Below are 17904 nucleotides of genomic sequence, written 5' to 3' on the forward strand. Positions count from 1 at the left end.
CTCGAAACGTGCTGTCAATTATCAAGGGAGTCGGTTAATTTCCCACTCCCCGGCTTTAATCCACAAGCCTCCCCATACAGCAGTTTAATTTGCAACTGGTTCGGTGCAGGGTTAACCCTTTGGGCAGAGCGGAGGGAAGAGCGCGGCTGCTGCCGGGGGGGGCGGCGGGGACGCGCCGGGCGCACACGGGCTGCCGGGGTCCGGGCTCACGCAGCCTCCCTTGGACCGGCGTGGGAGATACAGCCAGGCTGCGGTTATGAAATAGTACTTCTGTCTGCGATCCTTTCTCTTTTTTCCCCTCTTTTTTTTTTTTTTTCCCCACCACCACCCCCCCCCCGCCCCCTTCTCCCTTCATACCCAGCACGATATGGTATGCTAACGCCGCATGTGACAGTTTAATCAAACCCATTTGTTACAACAAAGCTAAGAGACCACTGGGATTATAGGCTTACGGGCAGAGTTCGGGGAGCATGTGGCTTTGTCGCTCGCCACCGCCGTGCGCGGCCGCCGGCTCGGGGTGTGCCGCCCCCCGCCGCCCCCCGCCCCCGCCGGCTGCGGCGCGCCGCGCTCCCGCGCACTTGACCCGAGCCGGGGAGGCACTTGCTACTTTTGCCGGGATTTGGTGCTTCAATGAGAAGGAGCTCTCCAGGCGCCCGTAAATCAACTCATGCAGAAAAAGGAGAAAAGTTTTGGTAAGGCGGCGGTCTCCCGCTGCAGCGCGCACCGAGCGGGAGCGGTGCGCTGGGAGGGGGCGCGGGGGGGCGGGGGGAGCGGGGCTCGTTCCTCCGCGACCCTGAACGCGCTGCCGTAGCGAGCGTCTGTGTGTGCGTGTGCTCTGAGGAGACCCGAAATACCGCTGCCTTGGACAGCTGCGTAGGACTGCTGTTCAAAGCAATTAATTGTGCTAGGTGCAACAAATATCGCTACATGCTTCGCCGCCACCTCCCTCTCCCCTCTTCCCCCCCATCGCCCCATCCCTGTGATGCTTGAAAAGGAATTATTAGCACAAAAGGCTTGAGCGTCTAACTCCAAAAGGGATTCTTTGTTGTAGAGTGTATGTTTCTTATTTATTTTTTTATTTTGCATGTGAGCTGCATCAAAATTGAACTCAGTCTTGCAAATCTCTTGTTGGCCTTTGCCAAGCACTAGCACTTTGCTGCCATGGTAACTGTAATTAAACTGATAAGAGTGGAAAAATGTCAGTATCTCTGAGCCTTGCAGCTGCATTGGAGAAAAAGGGAATCAAATTGGTTCCCAGCACCACTGCTCTAAAAAAGGATGGAGGGAGTGGGGGGGCTGGGGGGGAGGAGGGGTGGGGGGGACACGACAGGGGTAGGAACATAGCTAAGCAGCTCCCGTCCCTGAGATCTGGGTACATCTATTTGCTGTGTTGTCCCTTAGGGGGCTGCAGCCTGCAGGGATGCTCTGGGCCAGTGAACAGACAGAAACAAGCTTTTAGGCCCAATCTAGCTTTCAAAAAGAGAAGGGGAAAGAAGAAGAGAAATCTTTTGTTTGGTGTTTCTTGGCAATCGACTAGCCATGTTGGCCAAATTCTTTTAATCTGTATCACTGCTCCCAGCTGTGGGACTTCATTCCCATTTTTAGTTTTTACCTAACCTCTTCTCTTTTCTTTCTTTCTTTTTTCCCCCCTGCCTCCCAACCCACCTCCTTTATTAAAAAAATAAAGAAAAAACATCAGATTCCCCTATAGAAGAAGGGGCAGGAAGTGAAGTTTAGTTATACACCGTGGAAAATTAACTCAAAAGTATACAGAAGAGACTATATTCAGAGCACTAAAATCCTTACTTTTATATTTTTTTAAAAAAACCTGAGTGTTATGGAGTTGCGGTTACTTTGTTGTGTTAACTACAGAAGCTGAGACTGTGCGGATGAATGGCACAGAACAAGAGAGCATAATGGAGGCAATCAACCGTTAGGCTGGTTCACAATGCAATCCAGGCAATTAAAAGCTCACCAGAGTTTAAATGAAATGGTTCTACTTATTTCTGTGCACCACACTGCACAGGCTATTATTTATGTCTCTTTTTTTAATTATGATTTCCCTTAAACTGTCAAATAACTCAGAATAGCAGGGTCTCGGAGGCAATAAGAATTTTCCACAGAACAATTTACATGCCAATCTAAAACTAGTTACGACTCCTGATGTGCAACATGCAAGTTCTGAAATGTTTCTTAGCTTCTGAAACCTTAATATTTTTTCTAAGTCTGTGTGTGTATTGTCCTGAATTACTGGAGCTCTGAATGCTTTTAGCATGAAGCTACAAAGTGAGAAGGCATCAGAAAAGTATTCTTTTTATCTTCTACTAGATCTCTAACTCTCTTGTTGACTGCATGTTGTCTGGCAGTTTGCAGTCTTTTAAAGACCAGTGCACTGATACTTAATTTGCTCCAAACTGATTTTTATTTTATTTTGTTTAAGTAAAGGCAAGTTTTCCCTTTCTTGCTGTATATACTACTGTCTTTGATAGAGCTGTGTGCGTCCCTCTGCAATGGAAGTGGTGGTGGGGAGAGTGGTTTTTAAAAGTTTTTCAGTGATCCAGTACATAATAATATCTAACCCTTCATCCCTTAACATGCTTTTCAAAGACTGTCTGTATCACAAACCAGAAACTGAGTTCTGTGCGTCTTGTGCCACACTCAGCACCATCAGGGACCAATCCTGCTTCCAGATGCTACTACATCACTAACAAAATACAGTTCATTATGTTAGATCTTCATTCCCTTTGATTTTTGGGAAGGGTGATGATTGGAGTGAAATGGATTTTTGTTTCTCTGCCTTCCTCCAGGAGCCTCATTTAGCTTTTTCCAGCAATCTTTTCTCTTTATCCTGAAATCATAGTTACAGATCAGTTGACAGTGTTTCATCACACGATAATAACAATAACCGGCAATGGGAGTCAGTTGCATCGAACTTATTTGGTGAGACTGAGGGAAATCCAAAAACCTGCAAATCAGGTTATTAAGTTCTCCCTTCAAAAATCCTAAAGGTGGTGGATGGTGATGAAGTAGTCTTATTCCTGGCACAGCTCTGCAGTTTATGTGCAGTATCTTGGGGACTTGGGGATAGAGGGAGGGAGGGAGGGAATGGAGGGAAGAATAGAGGAAGCCCTTGGAAGCATATTTGGGTGAAATAAAAAGGATTTGTTTGACAGTGACAGACTAGGCACTGAAATTTCTCAGTTCTGAGAACAGATCTGCTCTGTGATGCAGAGCATGGGTAGAACTCTGCAGAACTGAAAGGAAAACTGGGTTTGATGATTTTTTTTTATTTTTATTTTTTTTTTACAGCCTGGGTGTAGCACTTACGGAATTGTATGTTTTTTTGGAAGTGTTCCGTAAGTTTTCCTTTCCTGGGGGTGGGGTGGGGTGGGGGGAGACGAGGGCAGCCAGGCAACAGTGCTGTGTGCTGCTACCTGATATTTCAGCAGCAAGCAGTTCGGATGGTTTTGTGGGTGCTGTCAACCTTTGAAGGGGTCCTTCTGCTGTCCTAAGAAATAAATGGGTACTTAAACCACAGCCTGTGAAAAGCTGGCTGACAGTAAACTGCAGGTATTCTTACTGCCAAATTAAGAGAGCACTAAAAATACATGAGCGCCTATCTGAAAAGTATAACTGCATTGGAGATCTTATGGGAACGTTAAAGGGAAGAGAGATGGTCTGTGAGATGATCTGCATTAAGGTGGCTCATACAATACAGAAAAAAGGAATAAAATGTTTTGTTTTCAAAATTAAGTGATTTAATCCAGGGCATGTGAAGAAATTGCATCTGCAAAGAATTCGGAGATATGTAAAACGCTTCTTGGAGTGCTGTTTTGTGCTCTGTTTTGTTTAGAACCTTTCTATGCTTCAAAAAAAGAGTAACTTTTTTTTATAATGATGCCGTAGTTTGGGGATTTTTTTTTAAAAAAAACCCCTTTCATTAAAATAGAAGTGGCTTCATTGCAAGTAAAATGCGAAAAGATCAGACCTATCAGAGCAGAAAAGCATTCCTTCCCTCCAAAAACTGCTGCAGATTGAATTCCTAATCTGAAGATGCTGCCAGTGGGATGTCAGCACCACCTTCTCCCTCAGCCTCAGGAAAGTAAGAAGTGCAGGATTGCTAACACTACTTCCAGGGGCTGTCTGCCCCTTTTTACTCAGCTCTACACGGAGAGTTTGGGCTAACCAACATGAATGACAGCGCTCCGTCTAGTTTTCTCATGTATCAAAAAATCACAAAAACCGTGCAGGGGTATCTGCAAGATTGTGCAAGCTGCAGTTTTATTTATAATACTGTAACCTTGTGTTTGCAGCATATACCTCAGGAATTATCAGGCTGGATTATTGCAATTTGCTCAGATATTCGCTTGTTTAGCGGTGTTTCTGTAGCATGTTATTCCCTTCAGACAGCACAGGACAGTAGATCAGCCTGGATCAGAGACTGTCAGCCTCCACACTCTAACCCGCTTCCTTATCAGGAGACAAAATTTTTACATTAAGATTTTTTTCTTTAAAGCCTTTAACTGTGCTAGCTCCTAGTTTATCCTGGTTTCCCTCAAGCTAAAGATTAAAGTCCTACAACAGCCCTTCATGCTTCTGAACTTATTCTACTGAGTTCCAAGAAGTTGATACAAATTGTGGCCAATTTTATGCGTTTGTCCTCTATGTGGCTGAAGAGGGGGGCTGGGAATTAGCCTGTTGTTGGCACTTAACAGGTATTTATACTCTACGGTGATATGCAGCTTTACAGATTACGGCTTTTTGACCAAGCGAAAGTATTAAGAGTTGCAACAGGTCTTTCGTTTACAGTCTGATATAGTTACTTTAGCAAAATTCTCTGATCTTTTCCCTGCTTTTAGTCATTAATTTGTAGCCATGTTATTTTGTTGCCTCATGTATGTAACCTGGATTCAGAGGAGTTAGTTGGCAATTGGAAATACTGTAAAGGCTCAGTCTTTGTCTCATGGTGCTTGCTCGAGAGAAGAGGTGCGTGTGTTTGTTCCCAGATCTGCCACAGACTCACTGTGGAGTCCTGTGCAGGTCGCTGGATCCCATCCTTGTGAACGAGGAACAGATCTTACCTACTTGTAAATGGTGCAGGAGCTATGAGAATAGCTTTGGCTGGGGAGTAATGGGAAGGCAGCAATGCATTTTTTTTATACCTACTGGTAGAAAAATACAGACTTTATGCTTTTGTTACGAGCTTTGTACGTTATGCAGCAATACTGCTGTGGTACTTCAGGGTGCCTACTAGGAGAGCTGTCTACATATAACTGAATGGCTTATTTAACAGATAAATAGATCACTCCAAAATGTGTAATAGAGTGTGTTGCAAAGGGGGGAGCAAGGTTGTTATGTTCATACGTCACAGTAAAAATTATTATTTCTAATTTACTGATCAGCTTTGCAGGTGAAACTTGGGAGTTCAGCTTGGCAACCTTGGAAAGCCACCTAAACTAGCTGTACAGTTGCTGTGGTCCACATAAATTCAATGTGTTCAACATACACCTAGAGAACCCTGGGACACCTCAGCCGGCATAGCATTTAGCCTCTTGTCTTTGTAGCGCTAATACCCATGAAGGCACACTGTAGTGTTGCTTCGAAGATTACACTCATTTTTGTGTTTTCCTTATGAGAGCATTTTAAAAAACAAACCAAAACCAAACCAAACAAAAATCCAAACCCCTACTTGTTCATATTCTAGCTTCTTGAGCCTGCATGTTTGTAGTGGTGTCTTAGAGCACTAGCTGAGATCTGGTGATGGAAGCTGGGACTGTAAAGCTTCCTTAACAGTAGGTAGTACAGCATTCTTGATGAGGAGCTCTTGAATTTTCTTCCTTGTTACAAGACTCTTATTTGACCTTTCCCAGTCTCTGCATAATAACACCGTGCCATACCCTGAATTTTGGGGTACGATTTACATGTTGGCAACAGAATTAATTCCCCAGTCTTGACAAATTCTCATTGTAATATTCAGATGCACTCTAACGAGTACCATTTTTTAAGCTACATCTCTGATTGGCTTTAAAACAGTGAGATAACCTAATAATTGAAAAGCATGTCAGTTCTTTCTTTCTCTCTGGTGCCTGTTTGATGTCCAACAAATCCACAGGGCTATGATTCTGCTTATTCTAAGAAATTACTTTCAGAGAATTGGTCTGAGTGTAATGGGATGGCAGCTCATGCGATTAACCAAGAGAGAGCAGTCTGTAAGCACTTTGGGGCAGTGACCTTCTCTCCCCATTTACTGTAAAACTGAGGGCAATCGATTTTTGTATGGATCTCTGGAAGCTGGCTGCGGTGCTCTGCGTACCATTGCTCAACTGTGTTCCACTTTTACCAGTTCCCCCCTTTAAACAGGCGTTCAAGTGTTTGAATTGTTATTTAAATGCTCTCTGCTATTACACCAAAAGGTATACATACTGAATGGATATTGCTGTACTCCTTGTCCTGAGCTAGCGGTTGGCTAAAATTGGGATTGGAAAGTGGGGCAGAGGGTTTTTTCTATGTTTGGGGTTTTTTCCCTTGGTTTTCATTGACAAACTAGTGATCTCTGACCTTGTCCAGATTATTTAAAATCAGATTTTTCACAAGGTCCTTACACTGGAGGTTGTAACTGGAGATGTTGGTACTGAAACCTCTGGAAATCTGATCACTTAGTTCATGTGTCTAACAAGAACTGAAATCTTAAAAAGCAAAACACCCCCCTAGCTAACACCAAAATGTGTGTCAGACCTTGAAAATCCAGCTTTGTGCCTCCGATAGCTTCAGTCTTTTCTCCTTTAGAATCTGGAGTGCTTTCATATTTTATAAAGGTAATGCAAATAGGTCCAAATATGGAGAATTTAGCTATGTTTGCCATCATAGATATGCTGTTTATTTAAACTTTTTGTTGCTAAATATTGAATAGTTTGGGCAAAAGTGGATGACTTTTCAACTGAACTGTTTTAATTTTTCATTTTAATTTTTTTAATCCTGTTTATTTTCAGCAAAGACACTAGGTAAATGAGGTGTTAAAAAGAAGCTGTGGAAATTAGAGCAGAAGAAGTTTCTGCTCTCAAATTTATCTTAACATTGTTTTCAGCTTGCTGTGGACTATCTAGGTTATTTCATCTACACCACGGCTTTTTTAATGAACTGGGTGTGGGGGGAGTGGCGAGGTGAAGGAAGAAAAGGGCAAGACTAGCACTGGAGAGAATATCTATTTTCACTCTTTTCTTGTCTTGTTGTGTTTCAGGTATACAAATGCTCTCAGTCCAGCCAGACACCAAGCCGAAAGGTTGTGCTGGCTGCAACCGTAAGATTAAAGACCGGTATCTTCTAAAGGCCCTGGATAAATATTGGCATGAAGACTGCCTGAAATGTGCCTGCTGTGACTGTCGCCTGGGGGAGGTGGGCTCTACCTTGTACACCAAAGCCAACCTTATCCTTTGTCGCAGAGACTATCTGAGGTAGGCCACATCCTTCTTACGTTGACTGACAAACTTGGCAATTCTGTTCAGTCCATCCTATGTCGTCGCTATTGCATAAGTGGTACGTGAGGGCTGCAAGGCCAAGTATATGCAGAGGATGAGAAAACAAGTACTGAAATATGGAGATAAACAAAAAATCTTATCAAAGAGCACAGGTAACCAGGTCGTGCAGGTGGTTGCCAGCTTTCTGATGCTAATTTGGGGGTCCTGTGCTTAGAGGAGGAAGAGAGTAAACCTCTTTCAGACTTCCCACAGCACTGTGCTCTGGAGGGGCTGGTGGTCTTCTCCTCCTAGCATCATGGTGGTGGCCAGGCATAGGGGCCTGAAACCCCATGTGTGGTTTTCTCGAGCTCCAGTGCAGGGTTTGAGTTCTGTAAGTGAGGAGTGCTCCACTCGTCTTCACTTACCCACTTTCATCCTCTTATTTTGCCAAGGGATTTCATTTGTGGCACTGGAAGCTTTTATGAACATTGCCACTTAGCTGTTAGAAGGTGGACCAAGATGACCAACTGTCCTCCCCGTGCTAAACAACTGTGCAGCTAGTAGGCTCAAACCCATTCTTGTCCTGATTTAACTCCGTGACCTGGGTTGCTGGGTAGCCTGTTGCCACTTCTCAGAGACAGCAAATCATCGCCTGATTTTCTATCTTCTTATTTGCTTGTGGACCTGGTTCTCAAAAGTATTTGAGGTGTAATTCATAGCAAAGTACTGAGGAGCAAACACCCGGCTAGTTTATTTGCAGATTGTATGTGAATAAATAGGGCTACTTTGCAGAAGCTGAGTTTAATCAGGAAGTTTAGTCTCCCTAGGCTCTCAATAGTAAATAGAGAGAAAAGGCTCCTCCGGGGTGATTCAGAGCACCTATTTCCTATAGGAGCACCTTTCCTTTGTTCCCTGTGGAGGGGGCCTAATGAGACTAGCTGCTCCAGGCTAATGTGAACTTCTGGGAATATTTTTGCTGCCCCTGTAGTGAAGCCTTTTCCTTTTAAAGGGACATTCAAATCAGTAATACATTGGGGAAAAATTAAAATTCTCTTTGAATGTGTAAACTCAAAAGTTCCGTTTAAGCACAGGTACCAAATAGGAGGTTCCCACACACTGATCAGTTCGTAGGCTGCAAAACACGGGTAGGTTGGAGGAACAGGAATCAAGACTAAAGTGTTAACAGCTATTGGTACTTGGACTCTCCGTGTTTTAACCTGTTGTTTCTGGAGTGGAACAAATCCATTCACAAATGCGTTGTGCATTTGTTGATCTGGGGCTGCAAGGCAGACCAGGTTCTTTAGTTGTGGACTTGGACTACTTAGTGGTACAGGTGCTCTGCTGCCCATAAAAACTCTCAACTGAATGCAAGATAGAGCACTGGGAATTTAGCATAGTCTGCATCTTAAAGCCATTGTGTTAAAACTGCCAAAAAAGTAGGTAATAAAACCTGACTTCCACAACCTGGCAGGGAACTGTTTAAATAGAAGGGAATTGTCATATGTGAACCTAGTTCACTTGTGATCTTGAAGCATGTGTCTATAGAGAGGGGTCAGAATGGCTTCTGGGGAAGGTAACATCCTAATTTTTAAAACCCATTTTAAGAATCTTTCTACAACAAGTGCCTGCAGGACTGAGAAAACTCTGCTATGGCTGTTTGATCCAAGTTCCGTATTTACTGGAGACTTTGAACTTACTGAATTTCCCAAGTGCTAGTGCAGTGGATCTAATGTTTTAAAATCAAGTGTCTAAAATAAAAACCAGAATTGTTCTAGTAGTACAGGTATGAGCAAAGCATTTCCCCGGCACAGATGCATACACACACACACACACACTGTTGCTCTCTCGTCTTTGAAAGTCTAACAGCAGTAAATATTTTGCTAACAGACTGTTAAAATTCATACAGTCTCTTTTCTCTGAATCATTTAGTATTTTCTTATCTGTTATGACCACATTAAAAACTGGTCAGCTATTTATTCATACACAATATTTACTTTTGCACCAGTGAAACCAGCATACATGAGAAGTCCTATAATCAGTTTTAAGATGGTTCTGGGTTTTGTCTTTGGGTTTATCAAGTCTTAATGAAGCTATCTTGTCATGAGCCTTCTTTTTAGTGGTACTTGTGAGTGCATAGATTTAAGCTTGGTATTTACACTAAACTTCAAACTGATGCACTTAAGGTAATTGCAGATAGTCATCTGCCTCATTGCATCTTATCTGCTTAGTTATACAGTGAACCTATAACAGTGATCTGTAGATCACTTGCTAATACAGAAACTAGTTAATGTTCTCTACCTCTGTAGGCAAACAAGCTTTCATATTTAGCAACTCACTTGATATTAATTTAAAGAAAAATTACTTTGTACTAATGATCAGATTAGGGTTCGATTACAGTTTCAAACTACCCTCTCAATTTTTTTTTCTTTTTAACCGTAAAGGGAGTCTTTGCTATATATAAAACTGTTCCAGCTTCCTATTAATTTATGTGGTGCCCTCTAGAGGATATGTGGCTTGAATGATACTATAAAGAGTAAAATTGCTTATTAACTTGTCTCTCTGTGTTCATTATGCCTTTCAATAAGACAGCCATTCCACAGATGCTATAAGCACTAATGTAGCCAGTTTGGGTGCTTTAACATTCATGGTTAAATTTGCAAACTGTGTGATTGTGTCTTTGGCTATTTGCAAAGATACTTCAGTAGCTCTCATTTAGAGATGCCTGCCAAAAACCTAAACCCTCCCTCGGCCCTGATACACGTTCTTGTTCTGCATTTGAGCCCTGAGGTACCTGCTTTGAGCTCTTTATAAATACTCTGTATCTTCAGGACTTCAAAACTTGCTTTGCTTTAGTGTTCTCCTTTGGTAAAATTAGTTGATTTTACTATATTAAAACCTTTTTCTTGGGGGGGAGGAGGGAGTTGAGGGGGATGGAAGAAATCTTTAATGAGGTAATGAGTTTGGAAGATGCTTTGAATGTGAGAGGCTTTACTCTGGAATCTGCTTCATATAAACCGCTCCAGTGTTTTCAGAGGTGGTGTACAACACCAAGGGTATTAGGGTGGCCACAGCAGGAATGAACTCTGTTTTGTTAACGAGGATGAGAACTGACTTGAGTAAAGAAAGGACTCAATGATAGAAATAACACACTCTGTAAAAATGATATGCAGAGTATAATTCCCCTGCAGGCTTCTGTCTCCTGCTTATACGCTCTTGGGTTAGAAAGTGAAGACTTAATGTAAGGAATTTAGGCTTACGCCAATATTTCAAGTCCATCTACAGTAAGTGAAATATGTAAGAAGGTTCTCCCCCCCCCCCCCCCCCCCATTTTTCCCTCCAGAGCTGTATGGTGACATCTTAATGTATCAGCCTATCCTGCTCTGTCCTCTCTTCTGACTGGCAGCACGTCCATTTACAAGCACAATATTCCCTTTGAAATCTATCATTACTGCCATTAATGACCAGTCGTTATGTTAACAGCCCTTGGGCTGTTAACATGTCAAACTGGTTGTTAACTGGAATGTTATTACTTATTTAAACCGCAGGTATGAGTTGTGTGAAATGTGCGCGTTCTGGGCTGCTCCTGCTCAAAACAACAGGGAAACAGCGGAGCGTTTGCCTTTGGGGTGCCAAGGGATTTGCTTTCTGTTCCATCTGCTCGTTTGATTTCTGCATATTTGTGCGGTCCTCCTACCCCTGGGCAGCCCCCTAATTTCAGGTGCAACTGTGTGCAATCCTGTCTTTTAGCTTTGTGTGCAAATGGGCAGCCGTGGATATTTCCAGATGCACAGTAATGCCTGCCGCACATTTGAGATTAATATCTGGCCCCTAAAAGTGTAAAATGAAAGACCGACAATTACATGTAACTCAGTTGTATTAAATAATGAGCTTCCTTGGATGCAGCGAAAATATGAAAGTACAGCTGTGCGAAGCTAGTAGCAATGTAGGTCAATCACCCTTTTCACTTAGGTTTTTAACTACGCAAACCCTGCTGAGCGACCAATGACTACAAAGTGCTGTTTCATTCCTATTTAATTTTGGCAGCATTTTACTGAAGAGCAGGCATTCATGCAGCTAAATTATCTTCACCGTTTCTGGTTTTAAGTCCAGCTCCATGACACTAAATGTTGGAGTGCATATCTCTTAGTAAACACAAAGAATATGGTTTCTGATTTTTTTTTTTTCAAATCCATTTCTTAACATGGAAATTGAATTAGAACTTTTATTACTTTTTGCATAATTTCCCTAGCCAAGCAAAGAGATTATAGGAAAAAGATTAACAAAACTAATATATTGGGGTGAAATTCTTGGCCTTAAAACACATCCAGAACCTTTTCAGGGATGGGGAAGATGGTGACTCAAAAGTTTACCACCCCCACCGTCTAACCTTGGTATTGATTTCAATCGTAAACACGCTGCAGACTTTAAAAGTACCACTGAATGGCTATGAAAATGAGTAGATCACTATTCCTGAGGAAAGGGGCAGGTAGTGTTGGGTCTTTTCTACCCCACTTGCTGGTTCAAAGACCTAATGCAAGCTAAGGTTTTTTAAAACACAGATATTAGATGAGATCTTGTAAACAATGAGATGTGACTACAGAAAGTAAGGTGTTCAACCATAAGCATCGTAAAGATGCTGTGTCTGTAAAATATTTAGTTTGTGAAAGGATGCAGACTGAAAAAGTAGAGTTTAGGAAACTGCCTTCTTCTGTACAACTACTTGCACTCTAAAGGCAGTTACTATTAAAAAAAAAAAATCTTATGTAGGAGCACTTAGACTTAACATGTCTTGTGGCCTTGTACTGATTAGAAGATCTTGTTTCTCTCTCGTGTCCTGAAAAGCGCACATTAAGTATTGCAGACACCTAAGACAATCAGTTCTCTTAAACGCACGTATAAATCTATATGGGTATTTTCCCAGGTAGTGGGTTATAAGGTGTTTCCAAAATGACACCTCAGTATGATTCTTGCCCAGCTTGATTAAATAAGGGTAGATCTTTAAAGATTGAGGTGCACTGAGTTTTCAGGAATATTGAGGTATTTACAGAAGTGAGGCTTAAGAGAGCTTTGCTTTCTTCACTAAAGCTTTGTAGAACTGAACCTTATTTATACACCAATATCGTTGTTGCAATGCATTCAAGTATTCAAGGGAGTACTAGTTTGCAGGAATAGGACCTAAAATATTTTAAAGTATGCACACATACGGTAGATGCAGTGGTCTGCTTGTTCTAATTTTGCAGTGTGAGGTTAACATTCTTCTAAATTGACATGAATTGCACTATTTAGCAGATCTTAAAAAAAAAAAAGGGGGGCAGGGGCGGGGCAAGAATACTCCCACTAACTGCCAAAGGTTTTGAAACCCTCCAAGCACCTTGACATTTGTTGGAAGGGGTAAGGGTGTACCACAAGGAAAGTAATGCACGTATGCACAGTTAATCTACCCAACTTGCAAAGAATAATGCTTTTGATTTAGTTACACTCTGGTTAGTTTAGCTTGTTCTTATTTTAGTTCATCTGTGATAGCTTTTAATAAGAAACATTCAATTAAGCTGTTAAAATTGGTGTTTAAGTCATGCTGAAACGCTGTAAAATATGTGTACTCAAGTTTGACGCTCTTCAGTAGTTCCATGTGTTTCACTGTATCTGCTGGTATTTTTCTTCTTCAAAGCTGCCAAATTTTTAATAATTGTTATTTTTAGTGGCTTTAAAATACACAGTTTAATTTCTGAGAATGTGAATGGTCCCTCTTATAAACCTTCTTGCAAAGCCAGACGCTTCTCATGTGTTGTCAAAATACCTCATTAACCCCCTGGAAATGTTCAAAGAATTTCAGGAGACTCTTCAGATGAAAGTACAGTGCCTTTTAAAGCCTGTCCTACAGCTCTTCATTACCTTACTTAAGATATGGTGGAAAGTTATTTTACTACAAAGATTTTGTCAATACCTAACAGCTTAATAAAGCTTAATAATAGTGATGATTTTGGGGCAGCCTAGGTAAGTCCGCAGTGCCAGAAGATGGGATAATGTTTTTGGTGAAAGAGCAGCAATTCATAGGTCTGCTTAATATTATCTGTAACCTCTTTAAAAGAAATGTAACTTTCTCGATTTTATCCTCGCTGAATTTTCCCTCAGAAGTGACTTTGTGACTAGTGGTTTTATGAAATGTTTAAAATAATACCCATATTAAAATGATTTACTTCAGGAGTAAATATCATCAGCTATATTATGATGTGGTTTCACATCCAAGGTTTAATTGGAAACTCTCTGCATTTTTGGCCAGAAGTATATGTGAAACAATGCATCTACGTGTAATGTAATAGAAGAATATTTAGCTCATATTGCCTAGCGCAGAGATACCTTTAAGGAATTCTGATTTCTGCTACATATCTGTTCCTTTAAAAAAAAAAAAAAAGCCAAAGTTATTTGTTTGAAATTTTAATTATCTTTTGGGGGCATTTTACCCAAAACTGAAAAACTAGTATCAACTATGTAATTAAAAAAAAAAAAAAAAGTTTCTTACTGAATTTTGTTATGTTGTGTATGCTATATTCTTCAATGTTCCAGGTAATTAATAGCATTCCTTCTTGATGTGAATGTTTGAATAATACGTAATAATCAAGATGTACAACACTGTTGCATGCTTTCAGCCCTCCTGACTTAAGTATTGCTTTCTGCTTTAATTTCTCACTGAATTTAAATGGATTCATGGTGTATTTGGAAACCAAAGTACATAGTATGTAATATTCAAGTGACTTCTAAATGAAATTGGTCTTAATCATTGCTGTCCTTAAGAATCCATATTTTGATTATACCTTACTGAATGCATTGGTTTTTTTGATGGCTAACTTCCTAATGGGTTCCTTAGTATAGTGATGGATTACCTAAGTAATAGTTGCAAGCTTACTTTTTCTTCTGGTCAAAATATTCTTGAATTTTTTAAGTTTTTCAGATACAAATATCTGAAGCAGTGAGTCTATGTTGTTAAAAAAGCTTTACATGTTTCACACATATTTCCCTTTAACATAATTCTGGTACTGTTGTTTTATTCCTTCCTGGGGCTGGTTCTTGCATATTCTGAATCAATTAGCCTTTTGACAATCAAGTCTCACTGTATGTGATTGGTACTTTTAGAAATGGCTATGGATAGAAGTAGATTAATGTTTTAAAAGAGGAAAGGCTGTTCAAGTTGCCTTTAGAATGTATTGCTCTTTTAGAGGTATGTATGAATCTATCAAATTATCATCTTCCTGAAAAAGGAGGGATGGAAGAGGTAGCTGTACCTGATGGGGGGGGGAGGAATCTGTAGTGGGCTAGAAATAACTAAAATACGGATTTACAGAAACTGCTGGTTCCGCTTCTTTCTATTATTTAGGAAGGTATTCAAAACCCCTGAAACATATCCTGGGTCAAAAATTTTCAAAAGTAGCCTCAGATTTTGACCACATACCAGTGAAAATATAAATTACTTAAACAACAGGAATAAGTAGTTCAATCAAATTTGATCTTTAGCAAGCCATGTATCAAAATAAAACAATATGCAGCTAAGATACCTTGAAAGCTCTCCATCTGCATGATATCTGCACTATACTAATCTATTTATGCAGAAATCATGGTGGAATTCTGTACCCCACGTTACTTGCAATATGACCACAGTTCTGTCTCCTCTAAAACCACATAAGACAGACTTTAGATGTATGCTAACAGTTAAGCATCTTGATAGCCCCACGGCAATCAGTAAAGTTAGCTGCAGGCTTAATTTAAGCATGTGCTAAAATGCTATGATGGAGTGCCAGTATAGTGTATTCACAATTCTGTATATGAATCAAATCGGAACAGTAGCTACCAACAACTGGAGAGTATTTAGCATCTATTTTTTTCAAAGAGCACAATGGTCCCAATTATTAACTGCACAATATTTTCCTTTGGGATTAGAGTGAACCCTGCTTATCTAGTTTATAACAAAACACAACACAAGGGAACTTTTCACTAGCAGAAAATTGCTACTTTTTTATAAAAGAGAAGAGCATGTTCAGCTATGGAATGATGTTCCTTGGGAAATTCTTCTGCAGGTCTTGAGTGAAGTGTCATTCTGCAGTACTGGAATTTAAGCTCTTCATCTTTTTTTTTCTTTTCTTTTTTTTTTTTTTTTTTTCCAAAAATGATAATGACTTATGTTGGCACATAGTGGATAAAAGTGAGAATTGCTCAACGTGCAAAGATTATTTTGGGGGAGGCAAGAGTAGATTTTTTTAGAATCCATCAAGGATTTTATTGTATCTTTTCTACCATTTGAGGGAGGTGAGAGTAAGTGAGAGTAAGTCGTTATACATTTAGATATACTGTAAGTGATGATATATTGGACTAGTTAGGAAGACGACATACTATACCAGGTAGCAAATGTCCCCTTGCTCCTTGTATTGCTGCTTTCATATTGCACCTTTGTTTTGTACAAAGCTCGAACCTGTGGACTTTATGTACAGGAGTTATCACTTTTCTCCTCTTGATACTAAAACTTGCAAAATGCTTGTGAATCAAACCTGACTTTTGTTGAGGACAAGCTTCCAAGCCATAAATATTGGCATACGCAGAGTCTCACGTTCTAGCTCAGTGAATAGTATTTATTATATTATATGAATAGTATTTATTATATTATAAACTTGCATTGAACAGTATTATTGTTCCACCATGGGACAAAATAAATGTTATTTTTATTTTATAATGTTATTTCTTTGCAGATACTTTAAGGAGAAAGACATATTAGAGCAAAGTTGATGCAAATACAGATTTAATAATTGATTCCCTCCTTTAAATACATCTGCTCTAAGAAACAGAGGACTTCATTATTGCTAATCAACTTCTAAAAATAGTTCTAGTAACAATCACTGAACTTGGTTTTGTCTGTTAGATAAAATTTTAGGGAGGATTTCTAGGTGCAGTGATTGTATAAGTGAGTTACAGGCTACAGATTAGGGATGGTAATAATTTCAATTACTGTGAATTATTGTCTTAGTTCTGTCACTATGGTTGCTTCTACATAAATCTTGGTTTTTTGAAGTCAGGACTGTTACCTTCAGAGCTACTACTCTTTCTCAAATTTTGCATTAAAAATTAAGATTTTTTTGTTTGCTTGTTTTAGATAGTAGAAAACTTCAAAATTTATCTTCCAATAAACAAATTGTATTTCTCCACTTTCTAATTTGTGTTAAACAAATTTTACACAGAATTCGGAAGTTTCTAGGATTTGAGATTTGGGCTTGCCAAAAAAATCCCCAAAACTCTTCAAAGAAATCTTTATAAGCCTAATGTGTCTGCCTTGCACAAGGTGTCAAGAAGGGGGAGGGCAGTCTCAATAAGGAGCTGTTCTGTACTAGTTTGTGCTGGCTTCCTTATTTGTAATATGATACATTTAAGAACACTTTATACTAAAATAACATTAACCCTAATCCTACAAATGTATACTACATGCTTGACTTGATGTACCCTGAATAATCCTATTGAAAGCTATAGGGCTTATTAATTTAGAAACATGCCTTAGTAAAGCCAAATATTTGACATTGGCATGGCTTTGCCTGCAAACCTCTTGAATTGCTGTGTCCTTGTTTTGCATATGCTACGTACTGTACTGTACAGTGATTACCCCTTAGCCACAGCATAACAGCCCTTCCAGGACCCCTGGTCAAGGGAAAGCTCAAAGCCACAACTATGCTCCTTGTCAGGCACCTTTTTGCCGTGTCTAGGATGTCAGTCAAAGTTTTGACACCTGTAACAACCTTGCCCTGTTTCTCTCTGATGGAAAGAGTGGTTCTTTGTATGCTAATCCTACATACCACTGCCCCCAAATCAAACTGCTAGTGGATGATTTTAGGGTCTAATTCTAGGCTTGTCTCTACAACCCATTGGCAGCTCATGGACCCTGCTCTCCACAGTTTCCCTGGGAGACAGTGGTAGGAGGTGGGACAAAACTTTATTAAAAAGCCCTGGGAGTCTGTGTTGATGTTTGTGCATCTTGGGTTCTCAATACACTCCCTCTTCATGCTCCAAAATTGTGCTAATGAACTTGTCCTGTGTACTTAGCAGCTTCAGAATTCTAGAAGGGTGTGTTCATTTTTATTAAGGTATTAAATTCATGCATTTTTTTGCTCCATGTAATATTAAGAAAAAAAATCCAGCATGTCTTTATAACAGGGAGCACTACAAAATAAATTTAAATATGTCTTTTCTGCTCAGAATTTCACTTCTTAAAACAATCTTAAAACCTAGAGGAAATGCTGCAAACATTGCAGCAAATGCGCTGGTTTTAATGAGCCTGGCTGTACACCGAAGTTAGCCAAGAGCGCTTCCCCCAGCATCTTCTTACCTAATTCAGTCATAATGCAGAGTGAACCGCTAGTAAAAAGAGCCAGCAAGCAAAACAAAGAGACATGACTACTTCGTGAGCACACATCCAACG

General features: G+C 40.1%; 1 protein-coding gene across 3 annotated transcripts in view; it reads left to right on the forward strand.

Moving 5' to 3' along the window:
* Positions 1-17904, forward strand: part of LMO3 (LIM domain only 3) — a 61316-nt gene that overhangs the window by 841 nt on the left and 42571 nt on the right. For 2 of the 3 annotated variants that reach the window (XM_005440822.3, XM_005440823.3), the window contains one exon: positions 7238-7451. In XM_005440822.3, coding sequence (XP_005440879.1) covers positions 7246-7451 — 206 coding nt within the window. In that variant the 5' untranslated portion in view covers positions 7238-7245. Of the gene's footprint in view, positions 1-559; positions 693-7237; positions 7452-17904 lie in introns of those variants that run through there. The other variant, XM_055712111.1, reaches the window with a different exon arrangement.

The sequence above is a fragment of the Falco cherrug genome, chromosome 5 (genome assembly GCF_023634085.1).
Source record: "Falco cherrug isolate bFalChe1 chromosome 5, bFalChe1.pri, whole genome shotgun sequence".
Classification (NCBI taxonomy): domain Eukaryota; kingdom Metazoa; phylum Chordata; class Aves; order Falconiformes; family Falconidae; genus Falco; species Falco cherrug.